The sequence below is a fragment of the Podarcis cretensis genome, assembly GCF_951804945.1.
Source record: "Podarcis cretensis genome assembly, chromosome: 17".
In the NCBI taxonomy this organism is placed as follows: domain Eukaryota; kingdom Metazoa; phylum Chordata; class Lepidosauria; order Squamata; family Lacertidae; genus Podarcis; species Podarcis cretensis.
The window spans coordinates 11,826,937-11,853,925 of NC_137187.1; the positions used below are offsets into that span (position 1 = coordinate 11,826,937).

Below are 26,989 nucleotides of genomic sequence, written 5' to 3' on the forward strand. Positions count from 1 at the left end.
AGAAACTATTATCAAATAGGTTAAGATCTATGAGATTTAATAAAGTAAATCCACGTTAGGTGAGGGGGCTATAATTTTACTTTAGGACTGCAAAGTCAGTCTTAGAAAGAAATCCTTTTGTGAAATCTTAGAATGGGGAAGAAAGCATAAAGTGATATAACAGAAAATGCAGAAAGAAAAGCTATTTAATGACCTGCATTCTGTGACATTAAGAGAAAACCAGAGAAAAACACTGCGTACTGAAATATTGCATAAAGTGTAGAGATTTTGCAGTAAACTTGCCGCTGGTAACAATGCTTTATATCACTGACTTAAGATCTATTTCCAAGTCCTTTGTTCAAATCCTTTTTGATGGTTCCCAAGGCTTTGCAACAGCTACATCAATAAGAAAAACGAAATACATTATCCATACCTTAACCCTGCTAAGCTATGATGCAAGTAACTACAGTACAGTGGTACCTCGAGTTACATACGCTTCAGGTTACATACGCTTCAGGTTACAGACTCCGATAACCCAGAAATCGTACCTCGGGTTAAGAACTTTGCTTCAGGATGAGAACAGAAATCGGGCTCCGGCGGCGCGACAGCAGCAGGAGGCCCCATTAGCTAAAGTGGTGCTTCAGGTTAAGAACAGTTTCAGGTTAAGTACGGACCTCCGGAACGAATTAAGTACTTAACCTGAGGTACCACTGTGCAGGCAAAAGAGAAAGAAGGAAAGTAGTTTTTCACCAAAATTCTATTTAAAGTTGTGGACTAAGTTGAACTAACATGAAGGAACAAACATGGCTGCCAGACTATCATGGAATTCCACTTTTGCAGACCTGCTTTGCACACTTAAACACTGTTCTCCATTTCATCTCAATTGAGCTTTTTATATTATTATATTCTTTCCTCACAGTCACATTGTAACAAAAAACCCCCTTCTGCTATTTATTATTTTTAATGTGCAGCCTGCCCTCCCCGCCCCCAAGGGGAGCCCAGGGCAGATCTCATAATAAAGTGACACACAACAATTCAGAAGTTAATAATATAGACAGGAATTAAAACTTCATTAAAATATTGGCCAAATGAACAAGATTTTACCTATTTCCTTAATGCGGATAAAAAGGGGGACTGACAGTTCTTCCTTGTGAGGGAGTTACATATCTGAGATGCTGTCACTGAGAATGACCAATCTTGTGCCCACATTCTTCACATTGATAGGACCATAAGTAAGGCCTCTCTCCCAGACAGCAATTTTTGGGTCAGGAGGTATTGGAGAAAATGTTCTTTCAAGTGCTTGGGACCCAAGCCATTTAGTGATGAATTAGCAAGGGTTCTGAGCAGTGCTGTTTTTCTAGAAGAAGTTGTGCCAGAACTCCACATGAACACATTCTCTTAGAATGGCAATGGTGCTCGCTTGAGAGGTGCCGGAACTGAGTTCTTGTGAGTTGCCTTTGAAAAAAGCCCTGGTTCACGAGTGTATCAGGTAGAACATGCATGAAGCATGACAAGCCTTAGTCCAGGAAAGCATTTTTTGACATATAAACATGAGATCTTTTGCCTTCCTGCCAGACAGTATATGAAGAGGGATGCTTTGAATATAACTTGCTCTGCTTTCTGTAATGGACTAGATAAGTGTCATGGCTGAGAACGACTTAAGGGAGAAAAGAGATTTACTCAACAGAAGCCCTAGGCAGGCAAGTGCTATTCTATAAGACTGTACCCGGACAGTATGTGTGATCCCACATACAATTTGTGATTGCTGTAAAAGAGAGGATGTATTGACAACTGTGCATACTGTTAGTGACCTACAACACCCCTACAGACCCCCACACAAAAAAGGGCTGGAGAATTTTCAGATTTACTTTATTTTGTGGCCAAATTGTGAACACTAATCAAGATTTGTCCCAGTTTAAATTTATATTCTTGCCAAGAGTTAAGCAGGGAAACAATCTGTTAGCATCAAGGATTCTGTTGGAAGGAAGATAGATAAAGTAGCTTTCCAACATCCTAGTACAGGGGATTATTTTTACAAGAAAGTTATTCTAGAAGAAAAACACAGTTTTAAAAGGAGAAATTGCTCAAAGAACCCTTCCACTGCCCACGAGAATGCAACAAATGTTTACTACCATTAATCTCGGTTGGCCACCCAGACCTAAATCTGTTTACTTTTTAGAATTAGCACAATTAGTCTTATTCTTGCCACTAAAAGCTGTCAGATTTTAAATATCCAGCAGCTGCTCCTTAAATTAGATTCACTGTACTCCCTAAATGGATTCCTCAATAGCCCAGCATATTCTTGAATGCAGCAACCTCCTAGAAGATGAAGCATTTGTTGAAAGACAATTCTACATTATGCACCAACCAGATGAAATAAACAATTGAACCAAAGCAAGGAGTCTTTAGGAATGTGCACCAGTACATTGCTCAGTCACATAAAACTACAGGTAAACATCTACCGTATTGGCCGGAATATAAACCGCACCCGCAAATAAGCCGCACCTTTAAAATTCAAGGGGAAAATAGAAGAAAAGACAATACACAAATATAAGCTGCTCCCTTTAAATTCCAAAGCCACTCACACCCGTAAATGGCAAATGTAAAAGAAAATCCTACAGTGATACTGTAAAAGCCAATTTTTTGTAAGGTCACGAATTTAAGCTGCACTTAAATTTTTCACAGTCAGAATTTGGAATAAAAGGGTGGCTTGTATTCGGGCCAATACGGTCTATATTCTGGAAAGTGGTTTCTCTGTCTGGCTATCTGTTCTCTATGGTCTGGCCACCTCTCAATATATTATCACCAAACTTGGTTCCTGTGGTGGGGACAGTGATCTTCATCTATCTTGGGACACCGACCACCATTTTGATTCAAGATGTCAGAGTAAAACATTACATTGGTTTGACTTCACCTGCTAGCTGCTCTGGCACCCGGAGCGCAGCACATGCTGTGCATCTGGGGGCGGGGTTGCTGCCCATGGGGGCACCACCTGCAACGAGTGCATAGCTGTCAACCGTCCCTTATTTAGCGGGAAACTCCCTTATGCCAGCACCGTGTCCCGCTGCTGTCCCTTATTGATGATGTCCCTTAAATTTCCCGGGTTTCATGCTCGCCTGGCTCGAGAGGGAAGCAGCGGCTTGGGGCCCGACGCGCTGGCGCCGTCGTCCTGGCGCGAGGAGTTCCATCGGCCCTTCCCTGGCCAAGAGAGAGGGGGGGGAGGGAGAAAGACTTTTGCCCATGCCGCCCGCAAGCCCAGAGGCGGCAGCGGTGGTGGCAGCTGAGGAGGCGACCTGAGGGAGGAGGAAGAGGAGGGGATGGGGAGGGACGCAGAAGGGCGGCACTTCAGCGGCCACCACCGTGCCGCAACCGCCTCATGCCGGATTGACAGCATCTGTCAATCCTACCAATGTATGTAACTCTTTACAATAGCAAAATCCCTTATTTGGGCTGCTGATCCCTTATTTTTGAGGCTGCTGGTCCCTTATTTTAAAATCTGTAAGTTGACAGCTATGGATGAGTGTCCCAGGGGCAAGGGCATGCCGCTTGTGGCGAGCGTCCTGGGGGACACACACAGCGATGTCACCCCCCACAGGGATGACACCTGGGGCGAACGGCACCCACCACACACCCCTTCCTCCGCTAGTGCCATTATTACTTCCAAATCAACAGCAGGAGTTTTGAAAATCTACATTTCTGCCATATAGCTCTAAACTTTGTTACCCCTTTTGCAATTTTGGTATGTACACATCTCCTGGCAATAAAAATTGAAACCACACACCCCTCCACCTGACAGGTGTCTGTCACATTCCAAGTTGGCTCTTTGTGGATGTAAGGCAGCCTAATTGATCATCAATGATCAGGCCATATCAAATCCAAGGAAGCTTGCATAATCAGATAAGTCATTGAGAAGTTGCTGATTCTACTAAGAAAGGGGTATGATAGGAAGAAGGGAAGAGAGGTCAAATTCAATGTCTTCACAGCTACGATAGGAAAAAGACAATTTCAGGCATGTTCTAACTGTGTTTTAAATGTTGCGTTCCCTACGTACAACCCTTCGCAGAATTCTAACCTTGCTTTGACCGAACACCAGCAGGGTGAACTGAAAGGAAAGCTGAACCTCTCCTGCTCTGTATCAGTACAAGCAGCTTCTGAACTGCTGCAAAGAACACAGTGCAATGCATCAACAAAAACAAAAATAGAATCACCAACCAGGTTATTTTAGTCCATCAAGCGGATGGACAATAGTCGCTTCCAGAATTGCTGCAGCAAGAAAAACGAAAGATCCAGTGTAAAACGGGGAGGGGCAGAATTAATCATTTAAGCTTTTGCCATATTTTTTTTAAAAAGCACCAAAGATATTACAATAATTTTTTGAGTAGTAGATGTTGATGAGATTAAAAAACATTTGTCTAGAGGGTAATAACTGTTTGCAGCCGGTTCTACTATAGCTCATTGTCCAGCCACTCCTTCCCCCATTCTCTATGCACCAACCAGCATCCATCAGTACAGGAAGCCTAATACATTATTTATGTGCATGCAGCAGCTAGAAAGTCTATGCATGGTGTTTACTTTTGAAATAGTAAGTTATAGTTATTGGCAGAGGGAAGCATGAGGCTATGCATTAAGGTGATGAGCTAGACCTAGAGTCTTGCCAAATAGAATAGCTAAGTAATAACAAATAATATTTAGGAAGGGGGGGAAAACCCCCCAACCATATTTGATTTTGTGGGGATAGCAGAGCTCTGCAGAGCCCCAGCAGACAACCTCAAATTATTCTGTAGCAATTAACTGATTGTAATAGGCTTGCACATTTCCTTTGATCTATTAATGTGATTAAGTGCAAGTGTATTTACTCAGCAATTTCCAGAAGGCATGTGGTGTGAGCAGTGACAGAATTTAGTGTCTGTATGAAAACTGAATGAGTAAAAGCAAGAAGTAAAAAAAAAAAGAACAAACCCTATCTTTTAAGATTTCAAGAAAGGTGAAACTGACATACATAGGACAGCGATGGTCTTTCCAAGCGCACCTAGGAGCATAATGTGTAGCCATTATGTTTCATACTTTTTATTCTAGTAAAGTAACTCCAGCCCTGGGAGGAAATTCACAAGACCAGGGGGTCGGCAAACTTTTTCAGCAGAGGGCCGGTCCAATGTCCCTCAGACCTTGTGGGGGGCCGGACTATATTTTGAAGAGGGGAAAATGAATGAATTCCTACGCCCAACAAATAACCCAGAGATGCATTTTAAATAGAAGCACACATTCTACTCAAGTAAAAGCACGCTAATTCCCGGACCGGCCGCGGGCCAGATTTAGAAGGCGATTGGGCCGGCCCCGGCCTCCGGGTCTTAGTTTGCCTAAGCATGCACTAGACACTTAATATGGCTTCTGATATCTAAGTATTAATTTTAAACCAACAGTATTCAACACTTTAAACCAGGTGTGAGGTGAGGTCCTGTTGCCTCAGCCTAGTTACCTAGTAAACCGCTTGGAAGCCCATTTTGGCATTAAGCAGTATGCGCTGTGGGTTAAACCACAGAGCCTAGAACTTGCCGATCAGAAGGCCAGCGGTTCGAATCCCTGTGGCAGGGTGAGCTCCCGTTGCTCGGTCCCTGCTCCTGCCAACCTAGCAGTTCGAAAGCACGTCAAAGTGCAAGTAGATAAATAGGTACCGCTCTGGTGGGAAGGTAAACGGCGTTTCCGTGTGCTGCTCTGGTTCGCCAGAAGCGGCTTAGTCATGCTGGCCACATGACCCGGAAGCTGTACGCCGGCTCCCTCGGCCAATAAAGCGAGATGAGCACCGCAACCCCAGAGTCAGCCACAACTGGACCTAATGGTCAGGGGTCCCTTTACGTTTAAATGAAATAGCAGCATCAGTAGCAACAACAACAACAACAACAACAACAACAACAACAACAACAACAACAACAACAACAACAACAACAGGGTAGCTACGTTTGTCTGCTGTAGAAGAGGTTGAGTAGAATTCTACTAAAAGCAATTCCATCTTCCAAAAAATGTTGTTTAAAAAGTGGGGAAGCCAACAAGACTCAGTGCTCAGGTTTTTCTTCTTTATCTTATGGACTTTCACCTTTTATCCAAGTTCTTATTAGCAGTGTACCATTAATAGCAGGTGGCACTTAACAAGTCGTTATTTTTCCTTCTTGTCCATGTGAATCTGAGAACCATGGCAGGAAAAGCTGCAGTCTTCCACTTGAATGATGGCTCTGTCTCTCCCATGTGGCCATTGATTACCAGCAGCCTCTTTAGCTAGGCTCCGACAGCTGACATACACTTTCCATACAAATGCCCTTCAGTGTCTGTGGCGTTCGGAACAAGAGTGCTGGAGGATAAGGAGATCCTTTATAATTCTTTGCGCTAATCCTATTCTAACCACTAATGAAGCAAATATATTTTATGCAACTAGAAAAATAATAATAATCCACTATTTGCTTTATTATACATGTGAATCCCACCCAACCTCTACCTTCCAAGGTTGCTGATGAATTCCAGAAAGGTAAGTCATGTTAGTCTGATGTGGAAAGAACAAAAAGGAATCTTGTGCCCCCCCCCAACACGCCTTATCAGACCCCTTGAAGTGTTGCATTTCGTTGTCAGATTTACATATACTGTATTTTTCGCCCTATAGGACGCACTTTTTCCCCTCCAAAAATGAAGGGGAAATGTGTGTGCGTCCAATGGGGCAAATGCAGGCTTTTGCTGAAGCCTGGAGAGCGAGAGGGGTCGGTGCGCATCGACCCCTCTCGCTCCCCAGGCTTCAGGAAGCTATCCCCCCAGCCCCGCAAGCTCCCAGAGCGATGCCGAAGCTGCACGCAGCTTCGGCATCGCTCTGGCTCCCGTTCTGGGGGCTGGGGGAGGGGGAAGCTCAGGCTTCCCCCGCCCCCCGCCCTGCAAGCTCCCAAATCTAGGTGCGTTCCCCCCCCCAAAATCTAGGTGCGTCCTATGGGCCGGTGCGTCCTATAGGGCGAAAAAATGTGGTATTTATATATACACAAATACAGAGGAAATATATCTAGAACAGCAATAAAAGGCAGTAAGAAGTCTGCAATCCCAAACAGATACAATCGGTATTGATGGATATGATTAAACTAGAATAAGGTCAACTTGTATTTGTTCTACTGCTTTAAATGATCAGCAATCCTTCTAACTCTTCTCATTATTGTATTACAGGACAACAAAGCAATAAAGAGACTCCTGTAGTACTTAAAGATTAGAATTTATTGTTGCTTTTGCTGCAGCAGTCTAACACAGCTACCTCTCTGGAATATAAAGAAAATGTTTTCATTGTTAAATCCATACAGCATCCAGCAAGCAAGCGTCAAAGAAAATATATCACCCATTATACCAAAACTGGTTTCCAGTAATTTTTATATAGCAGAATCTTCACAGCAAAAACATCTGTTTCCTAGTTCTGCTGGATCTCTCAGCGGCCTTTGATACAATTGACCATAACATCCTTCTGGACCATCTAGAGGGGCTGGGAGCTGGGGGCACTGTTATACACTGGACCTCAGTGTCCGGGTTGAATGATGGGGGTGGAGACACTCCTTCAGGTATACTGGGGTGAATGAATGAATGAGTGAGTGAGTGAATGAGTCTGTAAGCATGAGTCTGTGAGTCTGTAACTCATGACTTGGTTATTTTAAAAATTTTACCTATTTTTTGTAGTGTATTCAAGGATAACAATAGTCAATTTTTGCACCTGATACTCAGATCATTTTATTTTCCTAAAATGTTTAAACATTTTCCTAAAATTTAGGATTTCCTAACTCCTTTGGGATTGGAACAATAAAACACATTATCTGTATAACTTAAAAATTTGTTGTTTACATACATATTACACTACTTTGAGATTTTCAGATATGAAGATCAAGGTGAGGAATAGCCCCCACCAGAAACGCAGCAGTTTTACCTCAGTCTCATTGGCAGCATATTTTTCAGCATGACAGCCAGATCCCAAGACACAAGTTCGAAAATGGTAATTCAAAGTCAGGATTCTGAAGGGGTACATCAAGGACTTTTCAAAGAGGCATAGACTATTACCAGAAAACATGTGAACAACTCTCTGCTATGAATTGTTCCCCCAAATAATAAAAACACTCCCGACGTACTGTTATTTTGCCAATAGCTTCATAAGTTCATAAGGCAAACCCTAGCTTTTATGGGCATTTTCTCTTAATATTCCTTCGCCCCCCCACTCATAGCCAGATATTACCCTCATTTTCGAATTAGAACTGCGGTCAGCAGGATTCTATTGCTATGCTTCCAGAATTAGGAAGGTTCACTGTAGTAAACTCTGAGCCAAAAAGTAATATCCACAACAAACAACTATAGTGGTACCCCTGGTTATGTACTTAATTCGTTCTGGAGGTCCGTTCTTAACCTGAAATTGTTGTTAATCTGAGGTACCACTTTAGGTAATGGGGCCTCCCACTGCTGCCACCACACGATTTCTGTTCTCATCCTGAGGTAAAGTTCTTAACCCGAGGTACTACTTCCGGGTTAGTGGAGTCTGTAACCCAAAGTGTTTGTAACCCGAGGTGTTTGTAACCCAAGGTACCTCTGTACAGTGGTACCTCGGGTTAGGTACTTAATTCGTTCCGGAGGTCTGTTCTTAACCTGAAACTGTTCTTAACCTGAAGCACCACTTTAGCCAATGGGGCCTCCTGCTGCCATTTCTGTTCTCATCCTGAAGCAAAGTTCTTAACCCGAGGTACTATTTCTGGGTTAGTGGAGTTTGTAACCTGAAGCGTATGTAACCTGAAGCGTATGTAACCCGAGGTACTACTGTTCTACCAAGATGCAGGCAGGCACCATAAAAAGGGCAATCGGAAGAAGAAACATGCATTTGTTTAGATATCTATGTACTCATTGAAGAAACACTGACATCACCCAAATATTCATAAATCACAATGACTCAAAAGGCCACAACTTCCTTCCTGACAATCTAAACGAGCTTCTTGTGCCCACTCGCCATGCATTTTTAACAGACTGAAGATGCAAAACAATTATGAACTAGCAAGCTATGCTTAAGGATGAAATACAGCAGGGAAAGTATTATAAAAGTGAGGGAAATCAGGCATTACTGCCATTAAAAAACAGAATAATTTCCCCCGCCTTGCATAAATCACAACCTCGCAAGCACCAGCTCTATAAATTACGTTTTTAAAAAACAAAGCAACCTGTCATCTGTTCCACAATTTCCAACATTTTAGAAATGCAAAGCGCAGGAGGTAAATAATCTGGAAGCCAACTCAAACTAGTCACTTGAATCAGAGCATGTTAAGTACTAAGTGATATACTGAGACCCAAAAGCTGGAAGAGAAATCAGCAGCAGTCTGTATGAGGAAGCCCCATACTGTGACGGACTCTAAACATTCTTATTGTCCTTTTTAATGTTTTTCAAATAGATTATAAAGATTAGAACTTTGGTTCGTAGATGCGGTACCAATGGAAACACACTTTGTTAGTAACACTTTCTGCATAGGAACTGGAATTCTATGACGATGCTTCAGTTAAAGTAATCAGAAGAACCACTCTGAAGTCTACTCTTATGAGTGGACATTTTCACAGCAATGTAAGAGATTCAAAATATTGTAGTAACAATCCTTCTCAAATCCCTGCACTGGTTTTCCATCATGTTATGATGCATTCGACTCAAGCTGCTTATTATCTTTAAATGTCTCCACTTATTTCCAACTACACCCCTCCAGTGAATTTCCTCCTCCAACTCTAGCATCTACCGTTGCTGTAAAATCCAATGTATAAATAAGTAAATAAAAAAGAAAGTATATAGCACTATATAAACAAACATCTATAATGTGTACAAGTTGTTTCTTTATACTGAATAAAGAAAGAAAGAAAGTATATAGCACTGCATAAGTAAACATCTATAATGTGTACAAGCTGTTTCTTTATATTTTAAAAAAATTTACAGTGGTACCTCAGGTTAAGGTACCTCGTTCCAGAGGTCCCTTCTTAACCTGAAACTGTTCTTAACCTGAAGCACCACTTTAGCTAATGGGGCCTCCTGCTGCCGCCACGCCGCCAGAGCACGATTTCTGTTCTCATCCTGAAGCAAAGTTCTTAACCTGAGGTAATTTTTCTGGGTTAGGGGAGTCTGTAACCTGAATCGTATGTAACCCAAGGTACCACTGTATCTAGGATCACAATCCCATAACCCTCCCCCCAAAGCAGCTTGAAAATTCTTGAACAATTCCTATTGCCAAACAGCAGTCTCAGCTGCCAATCCCAGATATCTATTTTTCACACACAGAAAATAGCTGATACTGATCATTCCTTAATACCTTTTCAATTCTACAAGGTATATTTAATCATTATATATCCTTTCACTTAGACCTCTGTGACTGTAGCATCAGCTTCTTTCAGCTCCAATATTGTTCACACTTATCATTGCCTTTTTATCACTTGGACCTCCATTGGAGAGACCATACAACTAGCTGTGTTTTAATTGTTTTATCTCAAAAGGACAGTGCATATAAGACTATCCAATGAAACTGAATAACCTGGACCACAGCTATTATGCCAGCATGAAGTCCTTTATCTATGGAATAAAAAAAATGAAAGCTCTGAGGTGATGGCATGTACAAATTGCTCCCAATTGTCAGGTTTTTCTAGCCAAAGCCTTTTTCCTTAGCTGCTCTGCTCTTCCCACACAGACCTTTCAGTAAAGGTAAAGGTAAAGGTACCCCTGCCCATACAGGCCAGTCTTGACAGACTCTGGGGTTGTGCGCCCATCTCACTTAAGAGGCCAGGGGCCAGCACTGTCCGGAGACACTTCCGGGTCACGTGGCCAGCGTGACATCGCTGCTCTGGCCAGAGCCAGAGCCGCACACGGAAACGCCGTTTACCTTCCCGCTGGTAAGCAGTCCCTATTTATCTACTTGCACCCGGAGGTGCTTTCGAACTGCTAGGTTGGCAGGCGCTGGGACCGAGCAGCGGGAGCGCACCCCGCCGCAGGGATTCGAACCGCCGACCTTTCGATCGCCAAGCCCTAGGCGCTGAGGCTTTAACCCACAGCGCCACCTGCGTCCCCACAGCGCCACCTGCGACCTTTCAGTAGGTGTTACTAAATATAACAATGACATGTTGCTAAGTGCATCTTCTAAACTTGAAAACAAAAGCCACATATTTTCACAAAATCCAAACAGTGCCCAAGTATCCCTGTGAACAAAGATGCCTCATAAGAGTTGTAAGGACTATTGACTTTAGCAATCTAGTTTATATCAGCAAAGCATAGGGAAATTTTGAACTAGATCACATTTTTATGGTATGTGTGGAGGGGCAGGTGATTTCCTTTTTTCAACATCTATTGCCCATCCTGAACATTCAGAATGAACAAGATATCCTTCTAAATAGTTAAATAAAAGATCAAGCGGAGTTAAAGCTGCTTCACACATTATCTTTTTAAGGTATTAATGCAATATGCTTTGTGTGCATACATAAAACTACAAAGTGTGAATGTGCCAAAGTGATTTATAACCACAGATGTCACAGAAATAAATTTGTCAAGAATCAAGTATTAGTTGCAGCTGCCTCCTGAGCACATATTTGCTATCACATTATGTGTGATAAAGTTCTCAGTGATAGGAGACATATTGATTTTAAGGTACAAGAGGCCCAAGGCCAGCTCTGTTGACATACTAGGCCAGTCAAATTGGATGGGAAAGCACAAAAAAAGGAATTTCTCAAATTCAAAAAGCATGCCGTGTAGCAAATAAAAGAGTTGCAAGTTAGGAAGTCCTGGTTCAAATCTCATGTCAGTCACAAACTTACTGTGGCCTTGGGCAAGACTTGGCTATCCTGCAATATGGGAATAATAATGGCCTATCTTTCATGACTAAAACTACTGAGATAATGCGTGTGAAGAACTCTGATCAATTGAAAAGTGGTATAAATGTTAAGCATTTCATATGCAGAAAATACCTGCCTTGGGATTAAAGGTAAAGGTAAAGGGATCCCTGACCATTAGGTCCAGTCATGGCCGACTCTGGGGTTGCGACGCTCATCTCGCTTTACTGGCTGAGGGAGCCGGTGTACAGCTTCCGGGTCATGTGGCCAGCATGACTAAGCCACTTCTGGCAAACCAGAGCAACACATGGAAACACCGTTTACCTTCCTGCCGGAGCGGTACCTATTTATCTACTTGCACTTTGACGTGCTTTCAAATTGCTAGGTGGGCAGGAGCAGGGACCGAGCAATGGGCGCTCACCCCCTCGCGGGGATTTGAACCGCTGACCTTCTGATCGGCAAGTCCTAGGCTCTGTGGTTTAACCCACAGCGCCACCCACGTCCCTTGGGATTACTGGGGTGTTTAAGACTTTTCTAATGATATGGTGGTGTGGAGTGCAGCCTCCCTTTGTGTGATTTCTGCATTAAAATATATTATATCCCCCAGAAAGATCTGTGTCAGGAACAAGATGGCAGGGTTTTGCTATCACTGCAATATGACCCTCAAGTTCAGTGTTTCACTTTCCACTAGCATTGCAGGAATGAATGTCAGCCAGTGTAAGGTGCTGGAGAACCTGGACCAGAAACACAGGCAGAAAGGGATCTCATGAGTTTCAGTTACATCCTGTCAGCGCTGTAGCACCTTAGTCCCTAAAGTGCTGGCTTTGCCTATTGATAAGCTTCGGACCATGTGAGCTTGGTGCCACCAAATGAAACGAGGCCAAGGAGAGAGAGGACCTTCTCACTAGCGGCCGTAATTGAACTACCCTCCTTCAGAAATGTTCACAAGTTTACACAAACACGGCACAGAGAGACTCGGGCTCACACACTTGTCTCTCTCTCCACCCCCCCCCCCCCAGTTTAAGTGCAAGGGGATGAATGTAAAGTGCTTGATCATGGTTGCAACAAGCCTGAGATTTGCATTTCATTCAAATATGGTGCAAAACAACACTTGGCTCGTATAGCAACTTTTGAAAAATAGTAAAAGAAATTAAGAAATTCATTGTGTTTCCATTGCAGACTTACTGGATTCCAGAACTAGGAAGACACCACAGGCACTGGGATCTACAGTGGTACCTCGAGTTAAGAACTTAATTCGTTCCGGAGGTCTGTTCTTAACCTGAAACTGCTCTTAACCTGAGGTACCACTTTAGCTAATAGGGCTTCCGGCTGCCGCTGCACCGTCGCTGCATGATTTCTGTTCTCATCCTGAAGCAAAGTTCTTAACCTGAGATACTATTTCTGGGTTAGTGGAGTCTGTAACCTGAAGCATCTGTAACCTGAGGTACAACTGTACACAGGGTGATATTCAGTGCCCTTCAACTACTGTAGCTCTGCAATGTGTTCAGTTCTCTATGAATATTTATCATGCTAATAACTAAACAGCCTGTACATTTACTTTCCATACCTGCTGCTTGATAAAAGTAATTATGTGCCCGGGAAAACCCTGTGCTCCTGGCTCCAATGTTGTTACCTGTTGTGCCTCTGTGTCTGGTCATGGGTGGAGATGCTTCGAGGGGAGAGTGACTCTTTGTCCCATCCCCAAGGCAGTCAGAACTGCCTCTGACATTGGCAAGGAGGGGAGAGGGAAGGAATCCAGGTGCTAATTACATCCCCTTAGGCATCATCCTCTTTAAGAGATGTTGAGTAGGCTTTTAACTGCAGGCTTTGAATCAACATGTGGCCCCTTTAGCTTTTGAGCAAATTTATCTTCTCCCTCCATGTTTCTGTCTTTTTATATAATAGTAAATATTTCAAACAGAATCTCTGAAAAGTACAAAGCAATGAATTTTCCTTAATGGCTAATTTCAGCTGCAAATGGTCTATTTGTCTGAATTATATTTAAACAGGCAAGTCTTAATAAGTTTTGAGATGTAGATAAACCAGATAAATATCAAGGAGTCTTAACCAAACAATATGCACTTGATTGATTCTTTACCGAAAGCTCAGTGGCTATAAGCACGGACAATAAAGTATATTCTCACAGAAAAATAAAAAGTTGGATAAGAGTAGCATTTCTGAACCCTAAAATAAACAAAGTCCTGACAGAGGTAGTAATGAAAAAACACATACTATCTATTTTTTGTACCAAAATGGGTTTGGGCTGAAGGCAAATAGTCCAACCCGTTTCAGTACACTGCTGTTCCACAGAAGGCCATATGTAACATGCACCAGCTTCAATATACAGTGGTACCTCGGATTAAGAACTTAATTTGTTCCAGAACCTGAAACTGTTCTTAACCTGAAGCACCACTTCAGCTAATGGGGCCTCCTGCTGCCGCTACGCCGTCGCTGCACAATTCCTGTTCTCATCCTGAAGCAAAGTTCTTAATTTGAGGTAATACTTCTGGGTTAGCAGAGACTGTAACTTGAAGCGTATGTAACCCGAGGTACCACTGTATACAGATCTGATAAGCATTTTTGTATTTTGAAAATTAGAAGGCTATTTGTTTTAGTTCTTTTCCAGAGATTCAGGAATGGTGCCCTAGAATAATAAACTCACTATTCAATGATTCCTTCAACACTTTCCAAGTACAAAGTTACCCATAAGGTAAAGGTAAAGGGACCCCTGACCATTAGGTCTGGTTGTGACCGACTCTGGGGTTGCGGCGCTCATCTCACTTTATTGATGGAGGGAGCCGGCGTACAGCTTCTGGGTCATGTGGCCAGCATGACTAAGCTGCTTCTGGCGAACCAGAGCAGCACGCAGAAACGCTGTTTACCTTCCCGCTGGAGCGGTACCTATTTATCTACTTGCACTTGACATGCTTTCAAACTGCTAGGTTGGCAGGAGCTGGGGCCAAGCAACAGGAGCTCACCCCATTGCGGGCATTCGTACTGCCGACCTTCTGATTGGTTTAACCCACAGCGCCACACGCATCCCAAAGTTACCTATACTGCATGTTTAATCTTCAAAATTCTGTGATATAATACATTAGTCTGCTAGATATAGTGTCTTGCTCAAGACAAGCTATGTTATACCTCCACTACTGGGGACAGTATGCCTCTGAATATCAATTGCTGGGAATTGCATGTGGGAAGGGTGTTTTTGCAGGACTTTTGTCCTGCTTGTAGGCTCTCCATAGGCATTTGGTTAGTGATGTATCAACACTTGCTTGAACAGAAGGCAGGACACTCCCGCTGTTCATATCCCAATGCCGAGAACTACTTAAGTGTGTCCAATAAAACTCTACATGATTCTGCATATTAGAGACATCAACTTCCAAAATTTGCTCTGGCACGTGTAGGGCTGCTGCCCAAATTAAATGCATTCACCTTGCATTGGGAGTACAGTGGTACCTTGGTTGTCAAACTTAATCCATTCTGGGAGTCCGTTTGACTCCTGGAACAGTTTGAAAACCAAGGTGTGACTTCCAATTGGCTGTGGGAGCTTCCTGCACTCAATAGGAAGCTGCAGAAGCCATGTTGGACGTTCGGCTTCCAAAAAACTTCACAAACCAGAACACTCACTTCCAGGTTTATGGTGTTCAGGAGCCAGTTTGTTCAGGAACCAAGCTGTTCAACAACCAAGGTACCACTGTATAGCCAATCACACATGGCCTTGGATTCAATTTCACCATTGCACTAAAAGTTTAAACTTATTTGTGTACATGTTTTGATTTTAAAACAACTTGTGTTTAGAAAGCACAGTTTATAGTTATTTTCTTGTGATGTTGAAGCAGTGTGTTTCTGCGAGTTCCTCCTTTAACATCACAAAATGACAGCTTTTCCCTTTTGGGTGTAAAAGCAGCCAGTTAACTTTAAAACTCATGAAATCAAGCCACCAAGGCCCTAGGGTATAGGATTTCAGAACTACTTCTCCTTTACCAGCAAAATGCAAAAGAACTGGAGATTGTAAGAGATTTGTTCCAGGTCACTGCAACCCTGAACACACAAGAAAAACTGCATCTACTGCTTAACTAATCCAAAGACTTTTAAGGAAGAGCTCGGAAGTTATGTTTAACGAAAAACACAGTAAGTTTTAAACGTCAGCTATTTGTTCACTTGATCTATCCTACAGCAAGCAAGGAGGAAAAAGGCCATGTGTTACTCAATTTTCTGCAATATACGTTGTACTACGTGCGTTCTTTTCACAGAGGGATAGCCATGTTGGTTTGCTGCAGCAAAAAACAGAACCTGTGGCACCATAATGGGTACTTTGCTTCACTCCAAACAAATTGCAATATTGAAAAGCAATAATGTAGTCGTTTGTAGTTATTGTGGAATTAATTAAAACCATACATGAATATTTTCACATTCTCTTGGACTCCCTAACAATTCAAAAGTAGTTGACCGGGGCTGGTTATAGCAAGCACGTGACTCCCAGGTAACTGGTCTGTTTCCAGGCAAAATTCAAAGTGCTGGTTATGATCTATAAAGACCTCCACGGCCTAGGTCCAAGCAGCCAGTCAGGCAGTCAGATTTATAACATATAGCTAAAGGCTGCTGCAATGTACACAGAATCATTCAACAATTAAAAGAAAATATGCTGGATTAATACAAAAAACTTCAAACATTTATATTATCAAGACATTACCTACTCTGAACAGAGCTTTAAAAGTACCTTAATATACAGGTTAAGACATTAAACAATAAAATTTATAGGCTAAAATCACCACATGGCCATTAACATATTAAAAAATAATGTTAATTATATTCGGAGTTTGGTGATAAAGATAGAATATAGCTTGATGCAGATAGGGTCAAACAAATTCATCTCCTTTACAGTTGGTGGCTATCTTGGCTATATAATTTGCTCTAATTTTCCTAGTGGCGGTTGCAAAGAGTGCTACACGCCAGGTCACATACTTATCTATGTCTGCGAGGAGATATAAAATCATGTCAGAGGGGTTCTGGCTAGGGGACCTTGTCATTATAGGTGGTAAAAATCGTCCAAGCAGTCTGAAAGACTGTATTCCTTCATACAAACCTGCCTGGGTTTTGAGATCTTCAGGGGAGGCTTTTATCTACGTCCTTCCACCTTCACAGGTGCTTAGTAAGGATGTGGGGAAAGGGCATTATCAATGGCTGCTCCCAGACTTTGGAACTCCCTTCCTAGAGGAGCCAGACTGGCTCCCTCTTCTCTTTCCACCTGCAGGTGAAGACTCTTTTGTTCCAACAGGCTTTTGGGAAACTGACTGCTTTTAATGAATGGGCTGGGACTGTGCTGTTTTTTATTGCAATTATTGGTATAGTTTTAATATATTTTATATATGCATATAGTTTTAATTCTCTCCATGTTTAATTGTTTTTAAGGATTACTTTTTCTATGTTTTTAAGTAGTTTTTATTTTTATCTGTAAACTGCCTTTAGTTCCATAAGGGGGGAAAAGGCAGGGTATAAATAAATATATAATAATAAAATAAAATAAAATAACTTCAAGTTAAAGCACTGGAGTGATACTGCATCAAATAAACACCTTTCTGCAAAATTAGATAATTATGGATTATCTAATTATCTAATTATGTTTTCCAAAGCCCAAAGCAATTCCATAAAAAATATTAAAAAAAAGAATTCTGGAAAATTAGCTACTTAAACATGTTTTGCAAGAAGACTTAAATAGCCACGGGGTTTTTGTTTGTTTTTGGTAAAGTTTCTTTAAAAGTGTCATCTAGAAGCTTGCCCCTTAATTTTTTTCTAATGGTCTCATGGTAATTTTCTAACATTTGGTGCAAAGGTGTTATTAATATGTAATTTTCTAAAATAAGCTCCCATATTGTCATAGAAGGGAAAGAAAGTTACTTTGTTCTCATGGTGGCTGTTACAAGTTGTACGTAACTGTGAAATACCAATCAGCATGCAATGTTCTTGTGAAAACTTTAAGAATAGTCATTCTGCTCTCAGCCATGCTTACTTTGGGGGGGGGGGGAGAGAAGCTGAAATCCATTAGGCATTTTCAGATAGCTGTGTTTAGAATAAGAAAATCAGTTTCTTAAGAGGCCAATTCCATTTCCCCCTGTCTTTTGGACATATTTAAAAAAATAACATCTTTGCAGTATGGCACACAACTGCAAATGTTGAGCTCATCAGTTTTAAAATGTGGACCCCAACGTATTTCTATCTTACATTAGCATAGAAGGATGAAATTTAGCTTGAACCTCAAAACGGTGTTGGATACCTTTGAAAATGCTAACTTTCTTATTGCTGTTGGTAGAGACTTATTTACTATATGCACCTAAAAATAAATATTGTGTGACCCATGCAAGTGGAATCTTAATACTAACTTTAAGACACATTTCCCTCAATTCTCCTCATAGCAAGGTCAAGATGCTTTGGAAAAATTAGATATTTCACTTCTGCTGTAGTTACCAGTGTGAATTAAGGTCAGTTATATATAGTTCATCTGCAGTTTTGCACGGTAGGCTTTACAGAGCACGGGAGCTGTCATAATGGATCAGTCCAATGGTCTATCTCATATAGAGCACTAGGTCTGGGCTATCGTTAAAAGAGGAATAATTAAGTAATTAGTGCTGGGAAGCAGAGATGAACTCCAGGCTCCCAAGATCACACTGGATCAGTCAAGTGCAGTTCAAAGTTGTCATGCCGATGGGCTACTAGAGTAGCCTCAATGGGCAAAGATGGCCGTCTGAAGTGTTGCTTGCAGACAACTACCATCCATGCCAGCAGGTGAAATATATTACACATTTCTGACATTTCAATCTCACTCTTGCTCCAAGGAGCTCAGGGTCCCATGGATGGTTTTCCTACTTTTTTATCCTCACACCCTCCATGTGAGTTGAGCATACCAAAATGACACCCCCAAGCACAACAGAATATCCTCATCCAGTGATGTAATACAATACAATACAATACAATACAATACAATACAATACAATACAATACAATACAATACAATACACCACCTGCCCCTATAAGGCAGGACTACCAGAATCTGAGATAAGGCACTTATACTCTTCTGCTACAATGAAATGGTGGTGTTTATACTGAACGTGCTGCATCACAACCATTCCTCCAATATGAGATGTAGCATCCTTGTGCACTAACTTGACCGACCAAACCCCAAGAGTGCTCACTAAAGGTTCCTCATCATCCTGGAAAACCGTTCTGTCCGGGACCTGTTGTTGTTCAACGTCTTTAAAAATGACCCGGATTAAGGAATTGAGAGGATGCTTATCAAATTTGCAGATGACATCATACCAGGAGGTGTAGCTAATGCCGCAGAATACAGAATCAGAATTCAAGGTAACATTAACAGATTGGAGAACTGGGCCCACACTAACAAAATGAATTTAGTAGTAGGAACAAATGTCAGGTTCTACACATAGGCAGGAAGCACCAGCTGTACAAATACAGCTGGACTGCCAGTAGTACATGTGAAAAGGACCTAGGGGTCTTGGTAGACCACAAGCTTAACATGAGTCAACAGCATGATGCAGCAGCAAATAAGGTTAGCGCTGCATCAACAGACATATACAGTAGTGTCCTAATCAAGGGAAGAGTACTACTCTATTCTGCCTTGGTCAGACCACACCTGCAGTACTGAGTCCAATTCTGGGTACCACAATTTAAAAAGGATACTGACAAGTTGTGCTGAGGGCAACCAAGATGATAAAAGAGTCTGGAGAAGTTGCTTAGCCTGAGTAAGAGGAGTATGTTTAGCCTGACTGAATCAGAGGGGACTGACAGGTGATATGATAGCCATCTTCAAATATCTAAAGGGCTGTCACGTGGAATTCAAGTTACAAGAAAGGATATTCCAACTAATCATCATGAAGAATTCTATGACGGTAAGACCTGTTCGACAGTGGAACGGACTCCCTTGGAAGGTGATGGATTCTCTTTCATCGGGAGTTTTTAAGTAGAGGTTGGATGGCCATCTGTTATGGATGCTGAAGGTAAGATTCCAGCATTGCAGGGAGTTGTATTATCTAATCCACGGGGTCCCTTAGAAACTCTATGATTCTGTGTCAGAAAAACACCGCTCCACATTGTATGCAACACTTTCAGAGATGTTATGTGCACAACTCTTAGTGCACAACTTTTGCCTGCAGTCATCACATCCGCCATTCTAACTTCCACAATCCATTTTGTAGCTTTAGCAGAATTTTATTATTCCACTTCTGCCAAATCTTTGTAGAATGGAAATCTGCCCATCCCTGCTGTAAGCAGGGGAAAAGACTAAAAGATGCCAAGAAGGGGGGCACGCTTCTCAATGGCACGCTTAGGTCTCCGTTGCTCTCTCCCTCTGAAACCTGGAGTCCAAACTCATTTCTAGAAAATCTCATTGTTGCCTATGTTTTGGAAAACTTCTGCAGCCCTGAAAGAACGCATTGTATGAATTCAGTAAGATTGCTATTAGTATGTACTTACAAGAAGATGTATTTGTTCCTTCAGTCGATGCTGGAATCTTGTCTATAAGTTCTGCAATACACAGAAGGCAATATGATAGATAATAGAGATGCTCTGCCTTCCTATTGGAGCGCACAGTGCATTCCCAGAAAAACCAAATACCGGTACTTCTCCCCTTAAAAAGAAGGAAAAGCAGCTCTGGAAAGGAAGAATCTTGAAAAGCTGATTGATATTCCATATCTTCAAAAATGTGTTTGTGTGTGTAAACTGCTTCCACTAATATAATATTTTATAAAGCATGCATGTTCCTAGAAGGGAAGCATATGCGGTATTAACTATAGAAGCAAAAGAGTTGTTATCAGTTTGTTCTTGTATTTAGCATTTTTTTTTTTTTGGTATTTTTATGTTGTGAAGTGCCCTGAGATCCAAGGATGAAAGCTGGTATATAAATTCAATATATAAGCAATAGAGAAAGCAATCTAATGATGTCTTAGGTACACTATGAATGACCCATTAAATAAATAAGCAAGCTCCATAGTCCTTGGCACAAAATAGGTAGAACTTGGGAAATGTTTTCAGCTGTTTGTAACAGGCCACCCAGAAATTCAAGGGTTGAAAAGAATCACTTTGTTTTATTACATAAATTGGCAGAAAGTGCAAGAAATAAAACACTTCCTGGCTCATGACAATTGGACTTTCGGTTTCACAAGAAAAAACTGCTATGTTTAGATGGTTCTACAAACAAAGAATCTGTAACATGTAGCTGTTTTGAAAATATCCATGCTAGGACAGGAAGGCCAAAGCAAGTGGCAAGTTTAAAGAAGCTTCAGATTAGCCAGTGTAACGTGCGGAAGTTTTAGAATGAATAGAAACTCAACTTGAATTAGTTTAAAATGTAAAGCGCAAGAAATGATACAGACCAGCTGACAAATAATTAAAAAATGACTCTGAAGACTAGCTGAAATAAAGAGAACTAGGAAAGGAATCAGGATTCTTTAGGCTTCTGAAACTGTGTGGAAAATGAGCATAGGACCGATTAAAAATGAGCCAAGAATAGGCTGAAGACAATTTCAAAACACACATTAATGTTGCGAAGGAATCCTTTTGCTATAGTTCAGAAATGCTCCCATTTCATTCTATCGCCAGGCTCTGTTAAACAGAGGCGTCTCAGAAAACTGGAAGTCCTACGAAATTGACAATTTAGCAGAACAAGCAGCTGCATGCAGTACGCACATTAAGTACTTATCAGGGAGGTGGAACTCAATCTTGTGACATCATAAAGAAAAGTTAATAGAAAACCTGAATGTGTCCCCCATTATAAATACCCTGAGAACCATCCCAAGGAAGGTAGATCTAAAATGCTTCCACTAATATAATATTTTATAAAGCATGCATGTTCCTAGAAGGGAAGCATATGCGATATTAACTATAGGAGCAAAAGACCTATTCTGAGATTGCTTTTTCACAACTTCCAAAAGCACTAAAATTCAGCACTGCCATGCTACAAGAAGGCACATGCAACAGCAGAAGAAATTAGATGCATCTACATACTGGGCCAAATAAGAAAGATGCCATTATTAAGGAAGAAGAAAGGATGAACACCTAGCAGGTTCCAAGTTATAAACAGTGATCTCTAGAGCCTTACTGTAAGGGACTGGCTGTTGCAATGGGCAACCCAAGACCACATTGAAAGATGATGGTGGCACTAAACTCCATCTGAGGTATCACTACTGCATTAAACAAAGTCACAGATACAGAGCCAGGAAATCAGATTGATTTCTTTTTTCTCCCACATGCTAAAGATCCAGTAAGGTAAGCTGTAAAGATGTAGAGAAAGGCTGAGCCTGTAGAATTTGCTTCAAGGAGGCAAACATTTCAACTTGACTTACGTGAGGACGTGTTTGATGCTTTTGTCAAAACTGGTATCATGTTGGTGGGTTCTGCAAAACAAAACAAAAATGAGAAGCAGTTACACATGCCAGGGCATTGCCATGTGTAAAAGGTTGTGTCCTGATGAAACTTGCAGGGAAAGCAAAGTCAAATTCTAATATAACCCAAAACGTCTAATATAAATGTTTTTTTGAGAAACAGGCAAGAAATGAAGACCTAGTTCTTCTTAGGACAGTTAGTGAGGTTTGGTTTCTTGCAACTCTTCATTTGCCTTAAGAAAATTACATCTTATACGTGGATGGATCAGAAAAAAGTATCTTATCAATTAAATATCCTAAGTGGCAAAACTGAAAAGGGTTGACATAAGTGAAGGCTGTGTAGAGTTTGGCAAGCCATGTCCTGGTGAATTAATTTTACTCGATTGCTATTTTGCCTCTGTCTGTTCCAACATGGGGAATTATATTAGAACTTGGAAAATGATAGATATGTTCTCTATCTGGAACACAGAGTTGAATCACAAAATATGAAATTCAACAGATACAGATGTGTGCAAATGTCCTGTACAAAAAAGGGAGGGGGGAGAACAAGGCACAAGTATACGATATGGGAGACCTGGTTTCACAGAAGTGTTTATTGTGGGCATCCATTGATCTCGAGAGACAATGGAAAAGTGTACCATCCAGGGTAAAGTCAAACCATTGGAGAATTACAGCACCTGCTCTGGCTCTACAGACCAGTATGGGAAAGACATGTTTTATTGCCGCTGGGGCAGATGAAGGCGTCTGGTGTCACTGGTGCAGATGCACCATGGCATTTCTTCTCTCTGAGCTCTTCCCAGTCATTTCTCCTCTGATCATGCAAAAAGCATTTAGGTATCTTAGATGATCACAAGCGGAAGTTGAGCCAGCACTGCAATATGACTACTAAAAAACCCCTAATGCACTTTTATGCTGTGTAAATAGAACTGTACAAAGTAGCAAGAGTTTCACCCTATTCTGCGTTAGTCAAGAGGGCACTGACAAGTTGGAGCACACCCAGAGGAGGGAGACAAGGATGCCAATGACCTGAAGCCTATGAGGAGCAGTTGGAAGAGTTGGGTACGCATAGCCTGGAGAGAAAAGGCATTTGAGGGGGAAACATGGTAACAGCTTTCAAATATCTGAAGGCCTGTCACACAGAAGATGCAACAGACTTGTTCTTTGTTGCTCCAGAGGATAAGACTAGGAGCAGGACTAGACCTTCTAGGTAGAAATTGCAGGAAAGCTGATATTTGGATAAATTTTCTAATGGAACAAGCTGTTTGACAGTGTAGAGAATGTAGACTCTCCTTTGCTGAAGCTATTTAAGTACATGGTGGATAGCCATCCATAAGTAGCCATCTGTTAGGGATGCTGCCATTGCATCTTCATTGAGCAAGAGGTTGGACTAGATGACCCCACCCACCCAAGACCTAGAATTCTATTCATGCAGAAGTGGTACCAAAGAAAAAAATGTTTTGAGTGTCTATTTTCAGAATTGATTTTTTTCCAGCTAATTTAGTATCTCAATGAGCATGCACACACAAAAATACTTCAGTTAATTCTGGACACTTAACTCTTGTGTAACACATGAACCTTTTGACAAGGCAACTATATATAACTATTAGTCACCTCCCAAGATGATTGCTAGGGTTGTTCTTAGTGATACCTGAATAGACAAGTCTTTCAATTAAACTGTAAACTTTCAACTTGTAGTATGAAAAGCCATAATGCATGTGTATCTCACCTCTCTATATGAGCTATATGGTGTCTATAGTTCAACATGAAACATGAGAAAAGGCATGGGTAATCTTATTTCAAGATGCATCAGGATTTTCTGGCTTAGAATGGTAAGAGCAGGCAGAAGAAATTTCAGACATTTGAAGGAATGAATATGCCAGATGGAATATGATAGATGTAGTTATGGCAATCCAATTCTTCAGATCTGCCAGACTCTTAGAAATACTGAATGCTATGCAAAATACAAGGAAGTTCCTCTGTTAATTGTACTCATTCCCAGTCATACAAAGCCACTAGGTGTCCACACAAAATACTTTTATTACTTCTCTCCAATGTACAGTTCAAGGCTTCCAAGACTAACATACAGCCTCTCTTCCATCCTTGGAGATGCTGTAGAGGGCTCCAGATTACCTGTTTATTGAAAATTTATCCTGATTTAATTGCACAATGCTTATGCAGAGGTTAGAAGAATGTGTCCGGTCTTTATTGAACATCTGTTCTTATTTGTTTTCAGGAAAGTAATGCAACAATGAGCATTCTTCGTGATTTGCTTGTGTAGTGTCTTCAAATTAATCATTTGTTCATCCCACATTTTTCAGTGCATTTCCCAATCACTTTCCTAACAAAAAGTCCAGGGGTTTTTTTAGGAAGCGGATTTCTTACAGGAAACAAATGTATCATTCAGCCAAATAAAGGCCAAGCTTATAGAACCAACTTAAATATTAGTGAGCTAATAATATACACCAAGTATTTAATTTGATAGTCATATGCAGTCGAGTCACATAGACCCTGAGACAGTAACTACTAAACTCTATCATTACCACATTTATGTTACAGCTGGTGTAAAATCACTGTTCTAGGAAAAGCTAGTTCTTGGCTCCATTAGAAGAAAACAGGAATGGGATAAACAGAAAACAGGAAGAAGTTACTAGAAGGAGTGCAGTACTTGCTCCAGTACTTGCCAAAGGCAGATGGCTACAAGATTTCTGGAAGAGCTACAATTGCCTTCTAAATATTTGCCAGCCTTCAAGAAATACACAGAACCATTGTCTTCCTTCATCTATGTTCACAACAGCAAAGCATTTCTTCTAAGGGAGCCAATTCATAATTCAATCTTTGATTGAAGCACCACAAAATTCCCTGGAAATGAGAAATGTTCACCCATGCGTCTTCCCCTTCTACAGGTGAGCAGAAGGAATAAGCATATATTTAGAAGAAAATGAGAAAACAGATCAAAGATGGTATCTGTAGCCTAAGAAATCCTCAGAAAAGTTCAGCCACCCTAGATACAACCGATTGTTCTAGCACATAGATTTGGCTAGCTGATGAAGAGTAGTTCCTTGTTCCCACAGGAAACTCAGCAGGCATGACTCCTGGAATCCGAACAAGTCCTCTGCTCAAGTCCTCAAATAATCTGTTTTTTGTTTTCTTTAAACCCTAATCCATAGAGGAGGATGAATGATCTTTGGTCAGCTTCCTGTTAACAGCTGGTTAAGAATTTAAACTTATTTACAAGCGACATTTCAAACTTTTCTGAGGGGCAAGGACCAGTTCATTTTATAGGCAGGCGTGGCATACTAGAACTATAAGTATTATTCTAGCTTTAAGCCCTTGAAGCTGTCAATACAGTAGGTAACCAACCCAGTAATTATCTTATTCAAGGTAAGAGATAAAGCTGTAGCTCAGTGGTAGAGCACTGTGTTTTGCATGCAAAAAGGTCCGAGGTTTGGGTAAAGGTCTAAACCACTGAGCCTCTTGGGCTTGCCGATCAGAAGGTTGGCGGTTCGAATCCCCATAACGGGGTGAGCTCCCGTTGCTCGGTCCCTGCTCCTGCCAACCTAGCAGTTCGAAAGCATGTCAAAGTGCAAGTAGATAAATAGGTACCGCTCCAGCAGGAAGGTAAACGGCATTTCCGTGTGCTGCTCTGGTTTGCCAGAAGCGGCTTAGTCATGCTGGCCACATGACCCGGAAAAACTCTCTGCGGACAAACGCCGGCTCCTTCGGCCTATAGAGCATGATGAGTGCTGCAACCCCAGAGTCGTCCGCGACTGGACCTAATTCTCAGGGTTACCTTTACGTTTACCTTTAAGGGGCCCTTGGATGGCTAAGTCCAGTCAAATCTGATTATGGGCTGCGGCACACTATCTCCGCTTTCAGGCCAAGGGAGCCAGCGTTTTTCCTCAAACAGCTTTTCCGGGTCAAGTGGCCAAAATGACTAAACTATTTCTGGCGCATGGAACACAGTGTCCTTTACCTCCCAGGTTCAACACCACGGATGCTAAACACTACTATGTATTTTGCTGCTCAGCATGCATTTGGACACTTTTTAAGACAGGGTAACCAAACTTTGCATCATGGTCCTTAGGGCAAGGAAGCCTTTACCTACGTTAGGACACAAGTGGATGTCAATTTTAAGCAAACTGGAGGACTGAACTTTATACAACTGCACTGATTTTAACTACTCATTGATTTGTTGGCTTCTTGGAATTCTCAAGCAATGCTGGGTATGAGGCTGCTAGCCCTTTCCATACAAGTCTAAATATAGATTCAAATTTATTACGTTTGGCACACATACCTTAAAACGTTCTTAATTTATAAGAGATGTTATCAGTGCCCTTCATTAGAGTTTCGTAAGATACTTACAGTGTGACAAAGCCCACACAATAAAGGTGTATCAAGACTCTTTGTAGAGAAAAAAAGTGACAAATTAGTTGGTGAAAAGCAATTATCATAAATGTACCTAAGCCTCTGTGTTTGCTATTTATATCACCCTCTTGGAGAACTTCACACATCTTTCCTGACCTCAATTACTCTCTCCTAAGGAGGGCTGCATTTTGAAACATGGCAAAATAACACTCTTTATTGTAGTTTTTAAGAACAGAGAACCTATTAGCATTAAAAAGCTAAATATGTATGTGACCTTTAGTTCTCCCCCACCCCCCGATTCTATTAATTGGTTTCAAAATATTATTTATTTGAAGGTGACCTAGGTGAGCTATCCAAATACTTGCTAGTAAGGCAACCTTATCAGGAAATACCTGGCTAAGTGGAAATAATATTCC

General features: G+C 41.4%; 1 protein-coding gene across 5 annotated transcripts in view; it reads right to left on the reverse strand.

Annotated features, from left to right (window-relative positions):
- The window catches only part of NRG1 (neuregulin 1), a 521,720-nt gene that overhangs the window by 98,937 nt on the left and 395,794 nt on the right, over positions 1 to 26,989 (reverse strand). For all 5 annotated transcript variants that reach the window (XM_079959487.1, XM_079959489.1, XM_079959485.1 and 2 more), the window contains 2 exons: positions 22,170 to 22,220; positions 20,302 to 20,352 (listed from right to left, as the gene is read on the reverse strand). In XM_079959487.1, the coding sequence (XP_079815613.1) occupies positions 20,302 to 20,352; positions 22,170 to 22,220 (102 nt within the window). The remainder of the gene's footprint in view (positions 1 to 20,301; positions 20,353 to 22,169; positions 22,221 to 26,989) is intronic.